This window comes from Paroedura picta, chromosome 9 (assembly GCF_049243985.1).
Source record: "Paroedura picta isolate Pp20150507F chromosome 9, Ppicta_v3.0, whole genome shotgun sequence".
Lineage (NCBI taxonomy): Eukaryota > Metazoa > Chordata > Lepidosauria > Squamata > Gekkonidae > Paroedura > Paroedura picta.
The window spans coordinates 68,395,992-68,420,191 of NC_135377.1; the positions used below are offsets into that span (position 1 = coordinate 68,395,992).

The window sequence follows — 24,200 nt, forward strand, 5'->3', positions numbered from 1 at the left end:
CTTCAGGCCACTGCAGCAATGGGGGAGCCCTCATGTGGATAGACTAGGTAAGCCTGATCTTGTCAGATTTTGGCTGCTAAGCAGGGCTGACCCTGGCTAGTATTTGGATGGGAGACCAATGAGGATTTGGGTAGGCAGTTCCCCCAAGGAACACTAGGGGTCATGATGCAGAAGCAGGCTGTGACAAACTACCTCCAAACATCCCCTGCCTGGCTGCAGTGGATCTCCTGGCTACACATGCCATATGATAAATAATAAATAGTCATAGGTTGGACACAAAACAAGGTTGCACTTAGCTTTAACTGTTGTTCACCCAGTGGTTTTCTGTGCAGGCACACATCGGACTGTGCTTTTGCAGGCCTGCCGCAAAGAAGAGCTAGCAAGCTTTAAAACTCTGTTTTTAGATTCCAGGAGTGCTCCCCCTCCCCTCACAGGGGAGGCTGACATTCCCGCCCCAAAGTCATGTGATGTGGGAGGAGCAAGCACTCTTACCTCAGTTCTTTTTTTGCTGCCGCTGAAAGAGAACCGTTCAGCAAGCTGAAAGGATATTTACCCCAGATACATAAGGAGAGCTAAACGACTTATAATTCTTATAAGCCATTGTTGTGAGGACATGGCTTTGTTTAAATTTAAACAAATAGTGAATAAATGTGGGGTGAAAATTGCTTGATTCTCCCCCTCCCCCCCAGCCTTTGGGCTAAAATTTTAACAGAGCTTAAAGAATGTTCTTCACCCAAACAAAACAAAAATGATTGTGTTTCATACCACACAGTATATTTCTTAAGGCTTTCTGAGCCATGATATCAATAGAGATCTCACCAAGCACATTCCTGGTTCGGTTATGCACAACCGGAAGACTCACAAAAAGCCTTTAAAAAAAGATGTTTGCTTTTTTGTTTGTTTGTTTGTTTCTGCATGTGGCTGTGGTTTCTCCATGGAAACCCTATCAAAGTATTTTTGATTATGCATGGCATTCACCCCTCATGGCATTTTCTGCATTTCTTTTTTGCAGTATTGTAAACTTAGTTTGCTATGACACTTTCCTGTAAGCCGGTTCCAGCGACGCTTTTAATGACATGTGTAAACATTACTGTGTTTTCTGTCTCTTCCCGTGAGCAGCCTCAGTGGCTGAACTGAAAGCCCATGAACTACGATTCTCATAAGGCTCTGCCAGCAGCATGTGTCAGTTAGGTGACATGGCTGCTGACCACACCCTACCAATGAGCTCCTAGTACAATGGATGAAGTACTCTCCCACTTGAGGAAGGCTCTCTCAAAAGCAGCAAATAAGAACCAACTTTTTCTAAATAAAGCACTTAAATAAATAATCTGATCTTAACAGAAACCTCCTAATATGACTGAGATCTTCATAGTAGTTTATCTGAACACTGGGCCTGTAACATGAATGTCTTCAGGCATCTTCTGCTTTACAAGTTAAAAAGTTTGTCATAGGTTAGCATGCCAGTTAATGAAAACAAGTTTGTTTTTTAGGGAAGACTCTAGGAGACAGCATGGTATAGTGGCTAAGAGCGGCAGACTCTAGTGAGAGGAACTAGATTTGATTCCCTATTCTTCCATTTGAAACCTGCTGGGTGACCTTGGGCCAGTCAGAGTTCTCTCAGAACTCTCTCACCTACCTCACAAGGTGACTATTAAGAATGTAAAAAGAGTTCTGCTGGGTCAGACCAATAGGTTATCTAGTCCAGCATCCTGTCTCACACCGTGGCCAACATTGGCCTCAGGATGGCCAATAACATAACATAGAGACCAATATTGGCCTCAGGATGGCCAATAACATGACATAGAGACCAAGGCTATCCCCTGATGTTGCCTCCTGGCTCTGGGATTCAGAGAATTAGTGTGTCTGAATGAGGAGGTTCCCCTTGGTCGACTTGACTAGATAAGAACATAAGACTGTTGTGGAGGAGGAGGAGAGAGCAATGTTATTTGCAAGCTGCTTTGAGACTCCTCATGATGAAGAAAAATATGGTATAAAAGCCTACTCTTCTTCTTCTACTTGATTGAAGAATATCATATATATTTTCTACATACCTTTGGTAATTGTTTCTCCTTGGTTCAGCTGGGCAAATAAAGCTGAGCGAGTCGTAGCCGTGTCATCTTTTCCATTTTCTGTGTCAAAGACAGGAGGAGGTCCCGGTGGTGGTGGTGGTGGTGGTGGTGGTGGCGGCAGTGGTGGTGGTGGAGGACTCTGGCCACTAGCTAACGTAGATAGCAGAGATGCTGCTGAGGCAATTGGGCCCTGTGAGAGAGTCAGAGAAGGTAGTGGGCACATAAACCAACAATGTCACAAATGTATGTGTGCTGTATACATTTAAAAGAGAGCTTCTACAATGCATTCTGTAGGACGCCACGAGAGACTTCCCACTGCAAAAGATGAACAGTAAATCAGATCTGCACACATGGTGGAACTGCCAAATGAAAAATGCTTACAGGGAAGCTGTCTTACACACTTAATATTGACACAATTACAGAATAGAGAATAGATTCCGATACTTCATTGAAATATGAATGTTCAGAAAAACCCTGAAACTCAATGATGATGCAGGAATCTGTAAGTAACTACAGAGGCTTCAGCATCCAGCAGAAGACCTTGGTGGAGAGAAAGATTATACTTCTTAACCCTTTTAACTTCCAGCTCCCCCAAATCATTCCCACATATGTGGGAATTCCCACACATTCCCACATATGTGGGAATTCCCACATACAAATCATTCCCACATACTATATTTTTACTATTATGACAGATACGCAAATGCAGCTGGAAAATTATTTCATCTTCCTATGCATGGGAGTGATTAAGCAGATATGGCCCTGATTGGGTCATTATCCAGAAGTAGCAAGAAAATAAAATGCCGCACCAGTCACAGGAGATTTAAAAAGGCCAAGGTCATTGGTGCAAAATCAGGTGAAAATTAATATTTTATTACTCAGGTAAATATCCAAAATATTCCTTACACATTTCACCAATAAGCTTCATCAGGGAAACTTTTCTGCCTTTCAATAGTTCTTAAAAGAAAGAGAAAATCTACTGACAAAATACATAAACATTTTTTCCTGATAATCAGGTTATTCAACCAGAACAGTTTGCTGATCTTCCTGCCAACCCAAAAAATGTCAGTTGCCATTTGTGTTTATGGATTTTGCACTGCATATCAATTATTCCACTGTCTTGGCTTTGGAAGGGTTTTCTGTTTTAATGAAAACATAGATCTGTGTTTCTATGAGCTATTTTAGTCACTGGGGCTACGTCTGTTAGGCTTTGCTTACATGTGCAGATACACAAGGCAGAAAGGAACAGCTCCATGCCCTGCCCTCAAAGATTGCTGGGGACATAGGCAAAGGTTTGGCTTGTGCATGCTGGGTGCCAGGTAGGGTGGCTGTAGAAAATGAAGATGAAACACAGACTGACACCTAGCTTCTGCCCTCCAACAGCAATGGACAGTCCACTTATCCTGGAGATGGATAACATTAACAGAGGTTCCTCCCCATTCAATAGCAAAGACCATGCACAAACATACGCTCATTTAGGTTATGCGAGAGAGATTAGTGATGATAAAGGATCAGATCATTTCCCCATGCAAGAAAGAGCTATTGATTCAAGATCCAAGATCTCTGTAATGCCTTTATTGTGCTAAAAGGAGCCGCAAGAGACTTGATCATACACATACTCATTAAGTGGGAGGCAGAAAATACATTTTAAAACAAAATTGGAGTATGAAGGTAAGGGAAGAGCTAACCCTGTTTCCTCTTTGCTTTATCTCACCACTCTCTGTGACTTGAAGCAGATTTTCTCCTAGGCAGAAGCTCATACCAGTCATCAGCTGAGCTGGAACAAAAATACTGAAAATGCAGCAAAACAAGGCACTGTAAGGGTCAGGATTTTAACTTCTCAGAGGAGGAAGGAAAAGCTCATGCAAACATCAAACCCTTGTGCTCACTCAACAAATGTGATTTTGATTGCCTGTAAAAGTGAGGATGTTTTCATCTATGAGCCCAAAAGTTGGCATGGGGAAATCTCAGTTGAATGCAGGGGAAAGGAAGTTACACCCAGAAAAGTGTTTGAATCCAATAGAAATTACTACTTCATTGATTTTCTAATATGACTAACTTTAATTCAGATGTTAAGAAAACTGGCTTAAGTTCTTGAAAGGCAAAGTTCAAAATGCAGATCTTTTTTAAATGCATCATTCATGCTGAAAGTTCTCAAAAGTTCATCAGTTTTTAAACCAACAGGTGGTTCAAAACCTTTACTGCTACAGTTTTTTACGTGAAGTGTAAGCACATGTTCAGAACAATCAATCTTTATTAAAAGTATGTTACTAGCTATTTAACAACCGCAAATGGTACAACGTCTGTCTTTCAGGTTAATGCCAGCTGCCTTCCTTAGGAACAGCTGTTTGCATTACACCGAGTCAAGTAATGTATCAAAGTATTTGTGCTCCAGTATCTTTTGGTGGTCGTTCTCATTTGTAAATAAGATCCATTGTTACACATCGTGGAACTTTTTGCAAGTTAATTAATTAAAAGAAAAGAAAAGGGAATCGGGATTAATGGTTTATAAATATGCAAAATATATGACTAGTTTTTTTAAGGAACTCATTATATTTTATTATTAAATTTACTAGATGGTAGATCAGGCTTTTTGTAAATTCTAAAGGTGAATTCCAAAGGTGGCCACAGGCTCAGAAAGGTTGTGGACCCCAATCTATGGCAATTTGTGTGCATGCACATACCTTGAATAGAGCTTCATTGGTATTCAAGGTGCCACTGGACTCAAACTTTGTTCTGCTGTTTCATCGGTTTCCTTTTTGTAAAATAAGATGTTAAAGACCTACCATATAGGGTTCTTGTAAATAGTAGCTGAAGTATACCCATGATTGCTATACTATTTTTTTGCCAAGGATATCTTTTCAAAAGATTGTGGCAAAGAATGCTATCACGCTTAACTGAAAAAAACCCACATGCATAAAGTTTATTTACTTAAACTCTTTGCATAATAATAATTATGGTGGGCATAAACTAAATTTCAACATTATCTTATATGATGACAAAAAGTTATACTTGGTACATGTGTACATAATCAGCATATAGACATTTGAGTCGTGATTGAGGGGCTAGTTAAGTGAACAATGATCTAAATGAACTGAAAATCCTCCCCCTCGCCTGCACGCCCCGAGACAACCACTTAGTGGGCGTCTCAAAGTAAAAGTTTACATTCTCCTCTTAAAAGGACACCAGCACTCCATACCCTTATAATCCTTGTTACACACTTATTATGATTACAGTGCTCCATATTGTTCTGTTCACATACATGCACACAGAAAGATGAGGATTGTGAAGCTCAAAATATCATGTAACAGTCTGCAGGAACAGGTGGACAGTGACGCAGACACAGATCTTTTGTTAAGGTGTTTCTTCTGTAAATGAACCTTTCATGTGGTCTCTGCTAGCTACAACATTTACACCACCTGTCTCCAAGCATTCCCACTGCCCAGAGATATGCAGTTATAAGGTAAAACAGCTGGGAAACAATCCATTCCATTTTCTGGCTATCGGCTGGATTATTTATCTGTTTGCCTGAAGCTGTCTAAAAAAAACCAGAGTATTGCCATTTATCACCTGTTCGGGATTTACCATGCTTGCCTGTAAATCAGTAAGAACTGCATTAAGACCAAGAAGACTACCCAAAGGAGTCCCAATGTGGTTTACAAACACTTTTTCCTTCCTCTCCCTACAAGACCTTTTGAAGTAGGTGGGGCTGAGAGAGTTCTAACAGAATTGCTCTTTGAGAGCAGTCGTAAGAGAACTGTGACAAGCCCAAGGTGACCCAGCTGGCAGCCTGTGGAGGAGGAATGGGGAATCAAACCCAGTTCTCCAGATTAAAGTCCGCCACTCTTACCTACTGTACCATGCTATTTCAGATTTGGGAGCCAATCCATTGTCCCTGCTGTGATTAATTCTACCACAAATGGCAGATTCAGGAACACAAAGCCTAAATTATTATTGTTATCAATTGAATTCCTATACTGCCCTTCTGAACCTGGCTTAGGGCGGTGTACGCAAATACAGCTGAAGAATATAGTGACATTATCTGATTCTGCTTTCTTCATAACCATTAAGTTATTATTTCAAAATCAACTTAATTGCTCAGCAGTAGATTAGAATTACATTTCTGAATTATTTGTTTAATTACAGCTTATCACTCCCATTAGTCACAAATGAGCAATGAAAAAAAATGTTGCACTATGGTGGAAATGAGGCATCATAAATCCTGGCATCTTTAACAATATGGGCAGTTTATAAGGCCTTGTACTTTGTACCAAACTAAAGTACAATTACTTGAATTTCTTGTTATAGATTCTGGTGGTTTGAAGCAGTTTTAGTCCAGGGGCATCTTTAAGACCAACAGAGTTGTATTCAAGGTATAAGCTTTGGTGTGCATGCACAATTCTTCAGTGGCACCTTTATAGTGATGCTATGTCAGTATACTTACCAGCCCTTTACTCTTTTTTGATGAGCTACTGAAAGACGAGTAGGTTAGTAATTTTTATTCAGAAATGGAACAAATACTTTAATTTTGAGTTACAACTGGCAACCTGCTGGAAAGCCTTATCTTTGTTTTTTACATGTAGTTTCTCCTCAAAAAACCTCAAGCACAGAATAAGCTGCAGCAGTTTTATATGTAATTGATTTTTTAAGACCTGGGTTTTAACTTTTAATATAGTATCTGTTAGGTAATTTTAACCATAATTGTGTAAACTCAGTATTGTTATGGTATTATATTATGTATTACAGATTCTCTTGACAAAACCTTTTGGCAAAACGTGTAGGGGATTTTTGGAGACTTAAACTGATATTTTATCTGAATTTGCACCATCAGCCTTGGCCTTTTTATATCTTCTGACTTGCTTTCAAATGATTTTACAGTGGAGGAAAAAAAAATCACAGCCCAGCACACCAAGCTCTATTCCAGTCTTTCTTAACTTTTTTACTATTGAGAAATCCCCAAACTTCAAGAAACCTAAGAAGTGGCATGATAGTACAGAATATAGTTGGGAAAAATAGCTGTGTACATGCCCACCCAGGGCCCCACCCCTTAACAGCCTCTCCAGGCCATCACTGGCCATTTTTAGAAGGGGGTGCAAGTCGATATGACCATATATGGTCATATCATATGACCATATATGGTCATATCACTCAATAAATGTTTAACTGTTTTTTAAAATGTATTAAAAAATCAGTTAATTCTCACCCATTCAGGAAACCCTTCCAGAGCCATCCAGAAACTCCAGGGTTTCATGAAACCCTGGCTGAGTAAGCCTGCACTATTCTATGGAGTTTGCAGAGAATCCTTGGTATTCTTTGCAAATATGCATGCCAATACAAAAACTTACAGTCTTAAGTTCAGCATTACCAGCTATTTCACTGCCCACTTATGAAAGAATTCAAGGAATGGAAGACCTAGAGTTTTACGCCTGGATCTTCTTCTGCTTTGCAGTGAAATTTAGATAGGCTTAGAGGTATACCCTTCTAAATATGGACTTAGAAAGTTGAAACTGTGCTTAGAACTGCACTCCTGATTAGCCATTCTCAAGAACCAGAAAGAGCTTTGACCCTTAGACTCAGGACTCTTACCCTCCCCTGAGCCTATATACAAATAAATAAATAAATCCATCCATAATCAGAGAAAATAAATATAATATTATCTGTTCCACTTAATATTTCTGGTAAGGCCTTGGAGGAGGAGCATGTCTCATGGCTTAAGTGCCACTCAGTGCTTAACACCCACTCAAGGTGCCTCCTTGCTGGATTAGGGCAATGCTGTGGATATAGTTTATTTCAATTTCAGCTTTTGATAAGGTTCCACATGATATTCTTATTGACAAATTGATAAAATGTGGTATGGATCCTATTACTATCTGGTGGACCAATAACTGGTTGACAGATGGCACCCAAAGGGGGCTTGTTAGTGGAGTGATAAGTGGAGTACTTCAGGGATCTGTCCTGAGCCCTTGGGAATGTTCAGCCTGGAGAAATGGAGAAAAGGAGGTTGAGAGGGGAAATGATAGCCCTCTTTAAGTATTTGAAAGGTTGTCATTTGGAGGAGGGCAGGATGCTGTTCCCATTGGCTGCAGAGGAAAGGACATGCAGTAATGGATTTAAACTACAAGTACAACGATATAGGCTAGATATCAGGAAAAAAATTCACAGTCAGAGTAGTTCAGCAGTGGAATAGGCTACCTAAGGAGGTGGTGAGCTCCCCCTCACTGGCAGTCTTCAAGCAAAGGTTGGATACACACTTTTCTTGGCTGCTTTAGGATGCTTTGGGCTGAAAGGTTGAGCAGGGGGTTGGACTAGATGGCCTGTATGGCCCCTTCCAACTCTATGATTCTGTGATTCTGTGCCCTGTGTTGTTCAACATATTCATAAATGAGTTGGATGAAGGAATAGAGGTGGTACTTATTAAATTAACAGATGATACTAAACTAGGAGGGGTAGCAAACAGCAGAAGACAGACTCAGGATACAGGATGATCTTGACAGGCTGGAAAACTGGGCTAAAATAAATAAAATGAATTCCAGTAGTGATGAGTGTAAAGTCAAATGCATCATTATAGGATGGGGGAGACTTGTATTGGCAGTAGTATGTGTAAAAAGGTTCTAGGGGGCTTGGTAGACCATACACTGAACATGAGTCAGCACTGTGACTTGGAGGCTATAATGGGCAAATAGGATTTTGAGCTGTATCAAAAGGAGCATGGTGTCCAGATCACGCAAGGTGATGGTACCACTTTACTCTGCTCTGGTTCGGCATCACTTGGAGTACTGTGTTCAGTTTTGGGTACCACAATTGAAAGAAGGATATAGACAAACTGGAGTATGTCTAGGGGAGTACAACAAAAACAGTGAGTGGTTTCGAGACCAAGATGTATGAAGAAAGGTTGAGGGAACTTGTTTAGCCTGAAGAGAAAACGACTAAGAGGTGATATGGTAGCCATCTTCAAGTCCCTGAATGGCTCTCACGTAGAGGATAGAGCACAGTTGTTTTCTGTTACCCCAGAGGGTCAGACCAGAACCAATGGGCTGAAATTAATTCAAAAGAATTTTCGATTAAGCATCCAGAAGAAGCTCTTGACAGACAGGTTCCTCAGTAGAACAGGCTTCCTCAGGAGGTGGGAGGTTCTCCTTCTTTTGGAAGTTTTTAAACAGCGGCTAGATAGCCATCTGAAAGAAATGCTAATTCTGTGACAGAAAGTGGGTGGACAGAAAGGATTGTGTAGGTGCTTGGCTCTTGTGGCCATCTCCTGCATTCTGCAGGGGGCTGGATTAGATGACCCTGGAGGTCCCTTCCAACTCTATGATTCTAATGATTTTTATGCCAGTGGAAGAAAATGGAAGTAATAACTCACAGTACTACTCCAAGTAAGGCCTGTAGTGTGATATTCTTTGATGTATCCTTGAAGGTCTGCCCAGATATTCAAATAGGACTTCACCCAATCAACATGACGCAAGTCACTGTAACATAAAAATACATATTTACATAGATTATGTATTTGAGAGTCCAAACTGACCTTTAAAATCAATGATGACTTTAGGACTGACTTTAATGAAGACTGGTTTAAATTGCATATAGACAGATTTGCAAGGTAACTCAAAGTGGCATTTGCCATGGAAAATATAATAAGGATACATGTGACTTGAGGATTTCAGTCTTCCTTAGCAAACTGTTTGCCTCAGTTAGGCCTCCTTCTAGATAACGCTTCTCTTGTAGGATATCTCATTTTCCCAGCATGTCAAACCAATGTATTTTAGCACTACAAGCTTTTCTTCCTCTCTTGCAGCTGTCCATGTTGTTTTAGGAATGTAGTATTATGAACATGTTAAGCCTCTTATTGAATAATGCTTGCTATAATGTTCTCATTAGGCATGCATAAAAATTATTTCAGATAGATATGATCCAGTCAAAGTATAGCATTTTAAAGTTCAAAGTTATTCATGTACTGCCTGTTGAAATTAATCTATTGAAATCAATAGGGCTAAACTGCAGTGAGCTCATGTGCCTAGAATTGATTAGTCTTCCTATCAAGCCTGTAAGCCATGGCTGGTCAAGAATCTACCTTGCATGCTGAAAGTCATTTCCAGGCAAAAGGGTCAGGTGGTAGGTGATAAAAGGACTTTGGTCTGAGACCCTGAGGAGCCACTAACAATCAGAGTAGACCAGGGCTCCATGAGAGCTCCCCAGGGGCTCCGGCCTTCCCCTTATATCCTGCCTTAATGGACTCTGCAACAAGCTATTCCCGGCATGGCTGTGAAAGCAGGGAACCAGTCACTTCCATTGACCTGGGGGTTACCATGCCTGGGAAAGGGGGTGGAGCCTGATTCCTACACCTGCCTCAAAACACTTCCTTTCTCTCCCTCCTAGTACTTCTCGGGCATGGCAGGGAGGCATGGTCAGCAGACATGACTTCCAACTCAGTTCCAGGGCTCCTTGAAGCCTGAAAAATATTTCAGGGGCTCCTCCACAATCAAAATGTTGAAAACTACTGGAGAAGACAATAATGGCCTTGATAGATGAGCCAACTGAATTGGTTTAAGGTTGGATACAGCATTGCCCTACCCTGATACCCAACTCTGGGAGCGCGCTTGTGTAGATGTTTAATAATAACGGTGGCCAAATGCAACATGCTGTCCCTTTGGAATTTAAATTTAAGCAAAAGCCCTTTGGCTCTGATAAACCCATCTTTTGTTATGCCCCTGTAATTAGAACAGTATTGGTTATATATCTATCTGAGGGACTGCTTGTCTTCTTATGCCTCCTGCAGAACATTTCGCTCTGCAGGCGCTAATCTTTTGGAGGGCCCTGGCCCTAAGTAAGTACGCCTGGCCTTGACAAGGGCCAGGGCCTTTTCAGTCCTGACCCAGACCTGGTGGAATGAGCCCCCAGGAGAGCTGAGGGCCCTGTTGGAGCTGTCACAGTTCTGCAGGGCCTGTAAAATGGAATTCTTCTACCAGGTCTTTGGTTAAGGCTAGTGCTAAGAACAACATGGCCCCACCTTGGTTTGCTGTTCCATCTACAACCCCCACCTCTAGAGAAGTTTGCTCAGGAGACTAGAGAAGTTTGGTCACCAATCTTGTAGCTTGTAGGGGGTCTTATGACCTCAGGGTTAAATGGAGTTTTATATAAAGGTTTTAATTGGGGGGGGGTTATGTTTGTAAGCCACTGCAAGTCTTTGGAAACCAGCAGGATATAAGTTCAATAAATAATAATATTATACAATGTGTTAAACATACTAAATAGGTTTTATGATTGATTAAAAATTATATTATTTATATTTTGATAAAACTATTTTAGATATATCACTAGTAATATAGCTAATTTGTTGGATGACTTACCTATGTTTGTAGTCTTTTAACACCCTGTTAGTATAAAAGGTAGCAGCATCATTCATCTCCTTGACATATGGCCCTGGTTTAGGAGCCTGAGGACATAGGATCACAATGTGAATGGTCACAAAGCAAATTTTAAAGTGGGTGGGGGATAACAGAATTATAGGGGAAACATTTCACAGCATTTTAGATTGTAGAAATAATTTTTAAAAGGTGAGGAAAAATGCTACTCCAAACAACTTGGATTTATTCTTGGTCTTGTGCAAAATGACAGAAACAGTTTTTTAAAGTTCACTTCTGTAGCTCAGAACTCACCACTGCAATCCATCCAAGAGCTGGTACACTTTCACTAACAGCTGATAGATGATTAAACATTTTACTTCCTCGGTTTCTCTCTCGGAACGTCTGGATTTCCAGGATTTTATCTGATATTGGTTTTAAAAGAATGGCCACTTCACTCTGCAGTGTCATGAAACAAAAAGCAACAATCCTGTTGTTTCTCTTGGCATAATAAAAACAGGCTTAGCCTACAGAGAGAAAAAGACTAAACAAAGTGCACCATAAGTTTTTGTGCATGTAGCAATTAAATAATGTATTTTGAGTAGCCACATACACTCACCAGTTACTATTTGTTAGTTACCTGTTTGTGATTTGCTTTCTACCATCAGAAGGTCCACATCTTGTTGCCATTTACTTGGCAGGGGAGCAAGTTTTATAATAATAATAATAATAATAATAATAATAATAATAATAATAATAATAATAATAATAATCAGTGGTAAAGTAGACATAGGTCAGGAGATCCATGAACATATCTGCTACCTTTTTAACAGCTTAACAGCTGCAAAGGAGAAAGCTTGGCCATGGCCATAGCACAAGGGCAAGTGCCTCATACTGTTTTCCTGGCCTAAATTCCAACCTCCTAGAGCTGTTTTTGCCTTGTGGGGTAAACAAATCTGAGTACAGAATGTGTAGACTGACAACAGAAAACAGTGCAGAGAGAAGGGTTAATACTCCACCTACCCCACATACAGTAACTCTTTTTAAAATCCATTCACAGATTTCCCAGTGTTATGCCTAGTTTGGTCTTCGATTTGGCTTTTAAGAAAAGAATCTGGCAATTCAGTTTTGAATTCTGATACTGCATGAGTAATTTCTGAATTTGCTATCAACCTAGATTTATTCACTGGCATACCCTACAGAGTTAAGTCAAATGTATTTTTCAGTAGAATAGGTGAAGGAACAGCAAAGTGAAATTCTGCCTAAGTGAAAATTTTGGGGTAGTAAGCTGTTTCCAAGCTCAAGAGTAATAAAGGAAACCTTAATGTCATAAAACAGAAAAAAAAACTTGCACTATATTATCTTGTCAAGAAGAAGATTTTCATCCTAAATTATGCAGGCCAAATCGAGAATTCTGTTTTGCTAGATTTGATCTTTCTGAGTAGGTTAATTTATTTATATTGTTATAGAATCTGCACATTAATGGTAGATATGTTTGTTTGTCCTAACCTGAATAGCCCAAGATAGCCTGATCTCAGAAGCTAAGAACGGTTTGCCCTGGCTAGTATTTGAATGGGAGACAATCAAAGAATACCAGGGTCACTATGCAGAGGCAGGCAATATAAAAGAACCTTTGAAAACTTAATTGACTTGATGACCAAAAACCCCAGAAGTTTGTCTACAGAATGTTAATGTCAAATCAGCCAAGTTTTTGACAGTTATGAATAACATATTTTTTATTGATAGAAGATGATGTTTTTACCTGTTACTTCTTAGAAGAAGAAGAGTTGTTTCTTATATGCCGCTTTTCTCTACCCAGTCTCAATGGCTTACAGTCGCCTTCCCTTTCCACTCCCCACAACAGACACCCTGTGAGGTAGGTGAGGCTGAGAGAGCCCTGATATCACTGCTCGGTCAGAACAGTTTTATCAGTGCCATGGCGAGCCCAAGGTCACCCAGCTGGCTGCATGTGGCGGAGTGCAGAATCAAACCCGGCGTGCCAGATTAGAAGTCCGCTCTCCTAACCACTACACCAAACTGGTTATTTGCTGCTACAAAGGAACCAGCATCCCTGTATGTAGGAACTTCTGCAGGCATTGTGTGCAAGCTACTTTAAGCCTTCACAGGATATATCCCCGGCACGTATCTCCTAAATATTGCCCAAGATCTTAACTATCCCATACCCCATCAATGATTGGAAAAATATGGAAAGTTTTAAAAGGTTTTTTTAATTACATGGAAGATTTATGTTATCAGATCAACTTTTTAATTTAAAATTAAAAAACCAGATGCTGGAATGGGTGGAATTAGATTGGAGCTGCATTATAAAAGAGGAGTGATTTACCCCTCCCCATATGCAGTTTTACTGACAGAAACCATGGTATAAGCCAAGGAAAGAAAAAAGACAAGTGCTCTCATTTTACCTGCCATTGCCCCCTACAATATGGGCATATAGATGTGTTTACTGGATGGTTATTAGTCATCATATGGCACATGTGTAACATAGGAGATCCTGGGATTGTCTGGCAGCATTTGGAGGTGGTTTGCCATAGCCTGCCTCCAACTCATGACCCTAGTGTTCCTTGGAGGTCTCCCATCCAAATATTAGCCAGGGATGACCCTGTTTAGTTTCTGAGATCTGATGAGATTGGGCTTGCCTGGGCTATTCAGGTCCAACCTCACATGATCCCCCTCCCCCTTTGTATCATTAAAAAAACAGGTCAGGAACTCTGATCACAGATCTCTCAAAAATGTGTAATTGTGTAATCTATTCAGTGGATTTATATAGGACATGGAAAAGCAGCTGAAATTAGGGAGAAAAAAATCTAAGGTTTTCAACAGCCCCTTGCCTTCCTGGTCCTATGATATCTTTCCTCTCCTTACAAATGTCTACACAATACTCAGGATAATGATGCTGGATCAGGACCAGCACCATGGCAACAGTGAGTGGGAAGCTGGTTAAGGACTGAAACATCTCTTAAGTTATGTGCTTACTGTATATTTGTATAATAGGACTAAAGTGGACCCTGCTCTGTATTGAATCAAAAATAACTCTGATTCTGTTGATATTTATGTAACCAAAAGTGAAGCACACACACAAAAAAATTCAAAAAGCCAACTCCTGGAGGGAAGTGGGGGGAATATGCCAAACAGGAGTCTTATCCTCTGCATTTTCTCTATCATGGTTTTGAAAAGTAATATTGTTTATCATTTCCATGGTAAATTCATTTTTTTAAGTCTTCATGCATACAGATTAGCATGACTGATTTTCAGAGAAGGACTGAAGAAACGGATAGGTACAATCCAACCTATCCCAGAATGAGTGACAAAATAATCATACTTAATTTAGAATAACTTTGCATTCTAAATGGACTTATTTAACTTCTTACATTGTTTTTCTCTTTGTCAGAAATCAGTTTCTAGCAAGTGGCTGACTGTTAGCAGGCAATCACCTCTCTTAAGAGCACATTCTACAGGCTGCAGCAACTCGCTGGCATACGTAAGCCATAATATCAGATGATGGCTTTGTCACGTGATCATTTCCACTTCGCATACAAATATAGAACATGACCATAAAAAGTAGCAGAACACTCGTCCTGCAAAGTAATTTATTGTAGTTGAGGCAGGATTGGCATGCCAGCTGGAATTACTGTCTTTGCTCTAGCTATTTTTGCATATAGAGTGAATCAAGGGCTTCAGGAAAGAAGAAATGTAAACACTACTGGCAAAAAGGCTAAGCTGAACAAAAGCAAATTGAGAGGGCAATTTTTCGTGATGTGTTGGGTACGGCTGTTGCATATGTATCCCTGAAATTAATGATCTGTGGGGGAATGAACAATATAAGAATGTTTGATGAACTGTCAGAAGCTTTCATGGCCACTGTTAACTGATTTTTGTAGGTTTTTTGGGCTGTGTGGCCATGGTCACCACAGACACACAACCCAGAAAGCTCACAGCAACAAACAAGACTGTTTCTTTAGTTTCCCTTTAGAGTTGACCCTTCTACCAGTCAAGTGGTAGCAAAGATCATCATAATTACTGCTCACTTGCCTAGTCCGGAGGACAGATATTCTACCCAGAATGTTTTAGCCTTTAAAACAAGCCCCTTGCATCCAACATGACAGGAATTTGATAAATCCCCTGAACTCCACAGTGCTGGTTCTTAAACTCTGCAAAGCCACTATGTCATCATTAGCTGGCCTGTTCACAGTGCAGCCTTACTGAAGCAAACTCATCTAGACAGCTGAATGACACAATTCCTAGATTTTCTCTAGCATTTGCATGCCATCATCTTCATTGACTTTTCTCTGGTCTGTGAATTTTCAGTTAATTAATGGCTGGCTTTCCTGTTTGGATTCCACACTGGCTTTAAGCATTCTCAGATAGATGACATCACAGTGACAAATCTGGGGGTGGGGGGTGGGGAGCGGCTTCTCCTCTCCTGATCTGCTCAACACATATCAGGTTTTCTTTGCGCTGTGAAAGCCATCTGCAAGCCTGTGCAACACAGTGAAATCAACACCATGGATGTCTTGCTTGTGACACAGAGAGATGAAAAGCTATCACGAATAATGCTTGGGTCTGCGCTGTTTGCCGTGGAAAATGTTACTCAAACAGCTGTCATGCAAAACATATTTCCCACAACTAATCTTTAGCTCCTTTCAGTCCACACTTTGAGTTTAAAATAAGTCACAGAATTCCATACTTTAAAAAAGAAAGAAAAGAAAAGCAATTTTTCATACAATAAAGAAAAAGCAATATTCTCACATATACCAATCACATATCATGGATCTTTTCCCAGGGCTAGGCAGATTTCCTGAAAAGTGCCCAAATTAGGGATACCAGTCTCCCTGTTGGAAGTGGAGATGCCATAGAATGAGAACTCATCTAGTTCCTTTGGAGCCTCAGCCCCAGGGAACCATGGCAGGCGGGGCATGCCGCTGGATGCGGGCCAGCATGGCGGGGGCAAAGTGAAGCCAAGGCACGCTGGAATGGCAGCTCCTTGGTGAAAGGGGGGGAGGCGGAATCGGAAGGCGCACAATTGGGCCGTGGAGAGAGGACTGACAAGCGGAGTGGCCAAGGGGACTGACAAGTGGAGTGGCCACCCAACTGGGCCATGGAGGGCAGACTGACAAGCGGAGTGGACAAGCGGAGTGGCCACCCAATTGGGCTGTGGAGGGCGGACTGACAAGCGAAGTGGACAAGCGGAGTGGCCACCCAATTGGGCCATGGAGGGTGGACTGACAAGCAGAGTGGCCAGTAGGGAGGTGCAAAGCGCCTCTTGATTGGCCTCTCTGCTTGTCAGTTTGGGTGCAAGGGGCGAATCCGGGAGTTTAGTTCTCGGACTCTGCCCACCCCAACCCCTCTTACTGTTTTATTAAGAGGGACGGATATGTGTGTATGTGTGTGCGCGCATGTATGTATGTTTGTTTCAAAATGGATAACAATATAATTCACAAAATCCATCTCAAATTATGAAAGTTGAATGGGTTTTAGGAGTATTAAATTACAGGATTAGATCTAACCATTTTCCACTGCAGAAAACTAAAGAGGTGTTCCCCTTTGACCACCAAAAAGTATGTGGTGTGATTCATGAGAGCTACATGGGCAAAAGCCATATGGGACAGTAATTTTTTTATACCATCCCTCCTCTAGATGAGCTCAGGGTGGTTATCATCATAAAACAGATCAATAAATATTGATAAAACAATCAAACAGTAAATAGCTCACCTCCCACTCCCATCCACCAGCTGCCTCCATTCATAATTAGGGTTGTATGTTTTGTTGGTGGAGTTATCAAATTGGTGGGAGACAGCACAAAGTGGAAGAAAAAAGAGAAAGGAAAGGAAAGGGGGAGGCCTATCCATTCATGGTCACCATGGTCTCAACCATAGGCCTGGCAGAAAAGTGCCATTCTGCAGATCCTGCAGAACTTTGACAATTCCACCAAGGCCCAGATCTCAACTAGCAACTCATTCCACCAGGCTGGATGCCAGATGGACATCTCTAGGGCCAGGAATCACCAGTACGTTGGTATTTGCAGAGTGTAATGCCCTCTGGGGAACATATTGAGAGTAACAGTCCCTCAGAAACACAGGCCAGACCACGTACAACCTTAAAGGTAAATTCCAAAACTTTGAACCTGATCCAGAATGGGCCCTTTATGGGGTCCCTGTAAGGAGCTGAGCAGCAGCATTGGAGGGGGTTAATAAGCAGGGGGTTGAACCAGTGCAAAAGTTGGCTATAGCTTGCAAACTCACAGACCAAAGGCCCGCTTGAAAATAAAGTCCTACTATCTTTCCTGAATGGATCCCAAGCAACCTGATATGGCATATATCTAACGGATGAAACTGCACAAGAGAGCGCCAACAAAAATGAGTGCCCCGGACTTTTCCGGCATGGCTAATAAAAGACAATCTTAGTCATAGGCTCCACCTGTGGAATCTCTAAGCATTATTTATAAACACTGTCTCACTGAAGCAATAGTTTTCTGAACACTGGCATGAAGTATTATAACATGTTGATGCAATATGGTAAGAAAAGAAAGAGACCAGTATGAGCAGAACCACATGTTGATTCTAACCATATTCTGACACTAATGGACATTTTGAGAAACCTCTTGCACTGCCTTTACTTTATAACTTTAAAATATCTTTTGTAAAACTAGCAATAGAACTCAGGCCTACCATTAGAATGAAAACCATTTAGTTAGGGCATTTGTGGATCTGGCAAGAGCATGAGAGCATGCATAAGAATTTACTTGGTGCCCTGACTTAGATAGTCCAGGCAAGCCCGATCCTATCAGATCTCAGGAGCTAAGCAGGGCTGACACTGGCCAGTATTTGGATGGGAGACCTCCAAAGTTTTGGGTGGCAGTTCCTCCAAGGAACCCTAGGGGTCACAGTGCAGAGACAGGCAATGGCAAACCACCTCCGAACAGCCCTTTCCTGGTTGCTGTATAAGATCTACACTATACATATGCCATGCAATAAATAATAATAAATTTACAGGTGACAGAGGAATCTGTTGGAATATGCAAGATCTGTAGTGTTCATGATTGACAGAATATGGGGAATGTCCTGCAGGGGGCACTGGAGGAGATGTGTCGTTAGCATATTTAGGTTAGGAACTTCCTGATATTCTAAAAATAATCTCCTCTGTGTCCTGATTGGCTCAACTGGAGGCTTCCTGCTCCTTTGAACATACTTCCTCCCTGCTTGCCTCCTGAACAGTTAATTAGATCTCTCTCCTCTCTCCTTCTATATCAAGTTGCTTTTTCTCTAAAGAAAACTATTTTATTCTTTAAGCAACCTGGTGTTTTGCTTCTCTTTTCATATCTAACGGAATCTCCCTGGGAAGAGATTTATTGAGTTTTGGTGCCACAACAGAGAAGGCCCCATTATTGAATGAGGCTTACTCTGAGGAAAGTGTTCTTAGGATTACAGGTCCTTTCTCCAGCACTGGTAGCTAGAAGCTCCCAGGAAGTTTAATATACAAGGCATGGTTAGTTAGATGTGAAAATTCTTTTTTTTTAAATGCTACATTCAAGAAAAGTACGCTACTAGGTAACAACAAATCTCTCACACATCTTACCTCCTGAGGTTCCTGATATTGTGAAGTTAGCAAGAGAAATGCTCTTTCTGCCTGAAAAGCTGCACGGATCATTTCTGCCTGAATAAAAAATAAACAAAGGAATTAGCTGAATTATGAATATTTACACTTTGGCTGTTACTTGGTGTTTTAGAAATGCACTTTTTAAATATTTAACGTGTTATTTGCAAATCCACATTTTGAACAAGCTTCCCTTTTTAAAATATAGATTAACATCGAGGCAGATTAATTCATGTACAGAGAACTTTGTAATTAAACTCATTACTTAACTCCTACTTAGAGAGGCAGTACAGCATAGTGGTTAAAGGTTTAGACTAGGGCAGGGAGAGCTCCCCAGAGGTTGTGCGGCCTTTTTCGGAAGTTTGGGTGGCCACTGACATCATTGGAGTCCACTTTTCCTATTGCTCTACAGGCCTACTTTCTCCATAATGGAAATGATAGCTCAATTGAATGGCTGCTCCCACATCTTACTTCCAGCCCCAATTCTGAGGTTCCTTGAAGCCTAAAAAATATTTCAGGAGTTCCGCCCTGATCAGAATGGTTGAAAAAGGTTGGATTAGGATCTGGGAGACCCAGGTTAAAATCTCAACTCTGCCACAGAAACTTGGTGGGGTCACACACTCTCAGCCTAATCTACCTCACAGGGTTGTTGTGAAGATATAGTGGTAGAGAGAATGGGGGAAGCCACTTTGGATTCCCACTGGGGAGAAAGATAGGATGTAAATAAAATTATTTTTACACGGGCATTCTGTTTTCTTGTGTTATAATTTTAAGAAGAGCGTTCTCTCTCTCTCTCTCTCTCTCTCTCTCTCTCTCTGTTGTAAAATATACAGAGTACATTGTATAAAAGTGAAAATATCAAGTCAATTTTAGAGGCGCAAATTAGATGTCAACCACAATTCTCCTACATTGAGCTGCAACAGGGTTCCTGTTTGCTCAGACAAAAGTGGCCCAGGACGTTTTTACAGGCGTCAGGGTGTTTCATCTGACCCATTCTGGTTTATTATAGAATTGCCAGCTCTGGCCTGGAAAATACCTGGAGACTTTGGGGATGGAGAGATTTGGGGCAGGGAGGGACCTCAGTGGAGTATAATGCTGTGAAATTCACTTTCCCAAATAGCCATTTTCTCCAGGGGAACTGATCTCTGTCGCCTGGAGATGTGCTGCAAAGCCAAGGGATCCCCAGGTCCCTACTAGAGGCTGGCACCCCTTCCTGTTACTTGGAATACCTGGTATGGCAGGTTGTTCAGCAGCAGATATTCCTCAGGCCACCAATACAAGAATTTCTGCAAGCTCCAATACTGGCACCATGACTGTTCAGTGTTCAGAAGCCGTACTGAGTATTCCCAAGCAACTTAATTGACCCAGATATAATCAATTACAAGGCTGGTTTAGTCAAATGTCAACAAACCCATGACATTAACAGATCTGGGCATGGGAGATCTATATCCAAGCAACTTTAGCTTCGAGTACGACCCTCTTGCAACATGCCCTGGTTTGTGGTGGTGTTCACAGCCTGCTTTGAGGATATATAAGCCAGAACTTATAAAGCTTTTCATGCAGCAAAAATAATAACTTGCAGTAATAACTTGGAGTTGCAGTCATTTAAGGAATCAAGTCTTCTAATTAAATTCTAAAAAAGAAGAGTCCGTGTACAAGAAAGAATGCTTCTGCTTTTTAAGTGTGTTTCACTTGTTAACAGCCTGTTAAAAATTAAGCTACCCTTCCACAGGATTGGGCTGCTAGAAACTCAAAGCAACAGAAAGAACAAGGTTTTGATGAATTACAAGCAAGGAAAAATAGTGAGGCAGCTGCAGAAACAGTGTTACCTTCTATTGCTGAATATGGATTTATACTATTATGATGACTAGAACCCACTGATACTAGCTGCCATTAGACAAGCAAGCATGGACATAGGTTAGGAAACAGGAGAGACAGACAGCTATTGTTTCCTGCTAGAAGAAAATAAGGTGTTGCTTGCATCACTGCTCTCTCTTCTAGCCAGACCCAACTGAAGATTCTTGTTCACAAGGTGGTAAAATGCGGTCAGGTGGATCAATAACTGGTTGACAAATCATACCCAGAGGGTACTTGTTAATGGTTCGGCAACTTATTGGAAAAGAGTGATAAGTGGAGTACCCCAAGGATCTGTTCTGGGGCATGTGTTGTTCAACATATTTATAAATGATTTGGATGAGGGATTAGAGAGGATACTTATTAAATTTGCAGATGATACTAAACTGGGAGGGGTAGCAAACACAACTGAAGACAGTAACAGAACACAGGATGATCTTGATAGGCTCGAGAAGTGGGCTAAACTGAATAAAATGACGTTCAATAGGGACAAAGGTAAAGTTCTGCATTTAGGTAGGAAAAACCAAATACACCAGTATAAGATGGGGGAGACTTGCCTTGGCAGTAGCATGTGCGAAAAGTATCTAGGAGTCTTAGTAGACCATACATTGAACATGAGTCAGCAGTGTGAATCAGTGGCTAAAAAGGCAAATGTGATTTTGGGCTGTATCAAACAGAGTATTGTGCCCAGATCACAGGAGGGGTTTAAAACCCCTGCTTTAAACTGAGGAGCACCAACATGTGCAGGGAAGTAATTGGACCTCCCTGCAAATCTGACTGTTCTATTTTTTGGAGCAGTGATGCTTTTGGCTACACTTTTGTAGGGAATTTATTTTGGGAGGAACGGGGAGTTACGCTGGAGGAAGCAGCACGCTGCAGAACACGTTGAGAAGACTTGCCCTGGCACAAAGCGCAGGATAGCACAAAACAGGCAGTTCTCCTTCTCCCCATCTGCTCTAGCTAAATGTCAAGGAAGAAAGTCTATTTTCCTGCTTGAGGGTTCCTAGTATAGTGCACCAGCAATGATGAAGCATCCGTCTGCCTGTCTGATATTCTATTCAAGAGGAGATTTTCTATGTAGGTATTAGGGTTGCAGTGCCCAAATTGGTTTTACAAACTTGCTTGGATAAATAATTAAAGGCTGTGTTCTATACAGCTGAGTTTTGTTTATTGTAAGGAGGATCCAATTTATGTCACATCCATGCTACTTAATATGCTGTGTGGAAACTTATGCACTGCTTCAGTTCTTTCTGGCAGTTCCAGTTTCCTAAAAACTCTATTGCAGCCATTCTCAACCCGGGTATTGTAAAACCCTGGGGTTTCTTGATGGCCCTGGCATTGTTCCCCAAATGGAGGAGAGGTAATTCATATTTTAGATAAATTTTAATTTTGGTAAGCATTTATTGGATGCTATGACCATATGTGGTCATGTTTACACCCCCCTCCCAAAATGGCCAATGATGGACCCAGGGGGGTGGGAAGGGGAGAGGTCTGGGTGGGTGTGTACACAGCTATGCTTCCTAACCATATTCTGCATGATCATGCCATTTCTAGGGTTTCTTGAAGCCTGTAAGAATATTTCAGGGGTTTCTCAATGGTAAAAAAGTTGATAAAGGTTGCTCTAACCCGTTGGCTTTATAGGGAAGCCAGTCTCCAGATGGGACCTGAGGATCTCCTGGAATTATAGCTCATCTCCAGGTGACACATCCCCTGGAGAAAGTGGCTGCTTTGGATGGTGGATATTATACTATATTATTCCACTGAGGCTTCTCCTTGCCCCAAACCCCTCCCAGTCTTGCCTCCACCTCCAAGTCTCCAACCCATAGCTGGCAGTCTTATTCAGTTACTGAATGTCCCATTTTGTCAACTTTATTGATGAAAGAAAGAAAGAAAGAAAGAAAGAAAGAAAGAAAGAAAGAAAGAAAGAAAGAAAGAAAGAAAGAAAGAAAGAAAGAAAGAAAGAAAGAAAGAAAGAAAGGCCTTTGGTTAAGACAAAGTTGTAACATTTTACTTGGGTTGTATAACACAATTAAACTATATGAGCATAAATCAAATGGATCAATTCCCTTCTAATTCAAAAGTAATTCATTTACACAGCACTTGCTCAGAGCTTTAGAATAATCTCCCTCTCCCTTTTCTTTTTTTGTTTAAAGCCACCTTTTGTATGGTATTCTGCTATTCTGAGAGTTAACAAATAACATTTTTGTCTCATGATCTCCTCCCTCATTGTGCACCATTCTACAATAGAAACACCTCTCTCTAATGCTGACTTCAAAACACTAGAAAATGCTCCTCATAAAAGTGCAGATTCAAGTCCTTTCTCGCTGGGGACAATGACATCATTTCCTGACTCAACTGTTATTGGTACGACCCAAGACTGGCTATACACAGGCCTTTGGATATAGCCAGATTAATCTAGGAGCGTATGCCTTTGGCTGCTCCACGAGCATATTGCTGTTGTAATCATGAAGTAGTCAAATAATGGATTTAACTGCCCATGAGGAAATAAAGTGAGATAAATGGTGGCAGTATTTTCCAGCATATGTCAGAAAGCGAGTGGTTTCAGGACTCATTATCTACTAAAATCTAAGCTCAAGAAATCAAGCAAATTGGGCTTTTGTAGAGCTTTTTCCCCACTCATCAAAATCTACCATAGTCTTGTGCTTATCAAGCCAAAGCAAAATTGACAACTCAATACCGCTTTTGCATGTACGAGAGCCAGTTTGGTGTAGTGGTTAGGAGTGCGGACTTCTAATCTGGCATGCCGGGTTCGATTCTGCGCTCCCCCACATGCATCCAGCTGGGTGACCTTGGGCTTGCCACGGCACTGATAAAACTGTTCTGACCGAGCAGTGATATCAGGGCTCTCTCAGCCTCACCCACCCCACAGGGTGTCTGTTGTGGGGAGAGGAAAGGGAAGGCGACTGTAAGCCGCTTTGAGCCTCCTTCGGGTAGGGAAAAGCGGCATATAAGAACCAACTCTTCTTCTTCTTCTTCTAAAATAATCTTACTTTAATTTACCATATGTATACCCCAATGTGTCAGTAGTTAAACTAACATTCACAATCACTAAAAGCAAAACCACCAAGTAAAGCAGCTCAAATAGTCACCATTAAACACCCAGCTCAACTGACCTTATAATATATGTAAGTGAGCCAAATCCAGCAGTTAATTAAGCTGAACGTTTATTGCCACTGTATTTTGTGTTAGCAATTTTCTCCTTTTAACAAAAATATGAGAGCATTCTTAGGAAGGCCTCCACAAACTGTTTCATACGCATCCCCACATGGACTGATGCTCCATGACAAATGTCGATAAAGAAGTCTAA

General features: G+C 41.1%; 2 protein-coding genes across 3 annotated transcripts in view; one reads left to right on the forward strand and one right to left on the reverse strand.

Annotated features, from left to right (window-relative positions):
- The window catches only part of LOC143845142 (uncharacterized), a 230,754-nt gene that overhangs the window by 23,411 nt on the left and 183,143 nt on the right, over positions 1-24,200 (forward strand). The gene's annotated exons all lie outside the window — the stretch shown is intronic.
- The window catches only part of CAP2 (cyclase associated actin cytoskeleton regulatory protein 2), a 49,692-nt gene that overhangs the window by 12,205 nt on the left and 13,287 nt on the right, over positions 1-24,200 (reverse strand). For both annotated transcript variants that reach the window (XM_077353249.1, XM_077353250.1), the window contains 5 exons: positions 19,001-19,078; positions 11,723-11,866; positions 11,414-11,499; positions 9,430-9,535; positions 2,052-2,259 (listed from right to left, as the gene is read on the reverse strand). In XM_077353249.1, coding sequence (XP_077209364.1) covers positions 2,052-2,259; positions 9,430-9,535; positions 11,414-11,499; positions 11,723-11,866; positions 19,001-19,078 — 622 coding nt within the window. The remainder of the gene's footprint in view (positions 1-2,051; positions 2,260-9,429; positions 9,536-11,413; positions 11,500-11,722; positions 11,867-19,000; positions 19,079-24,200) is intronic.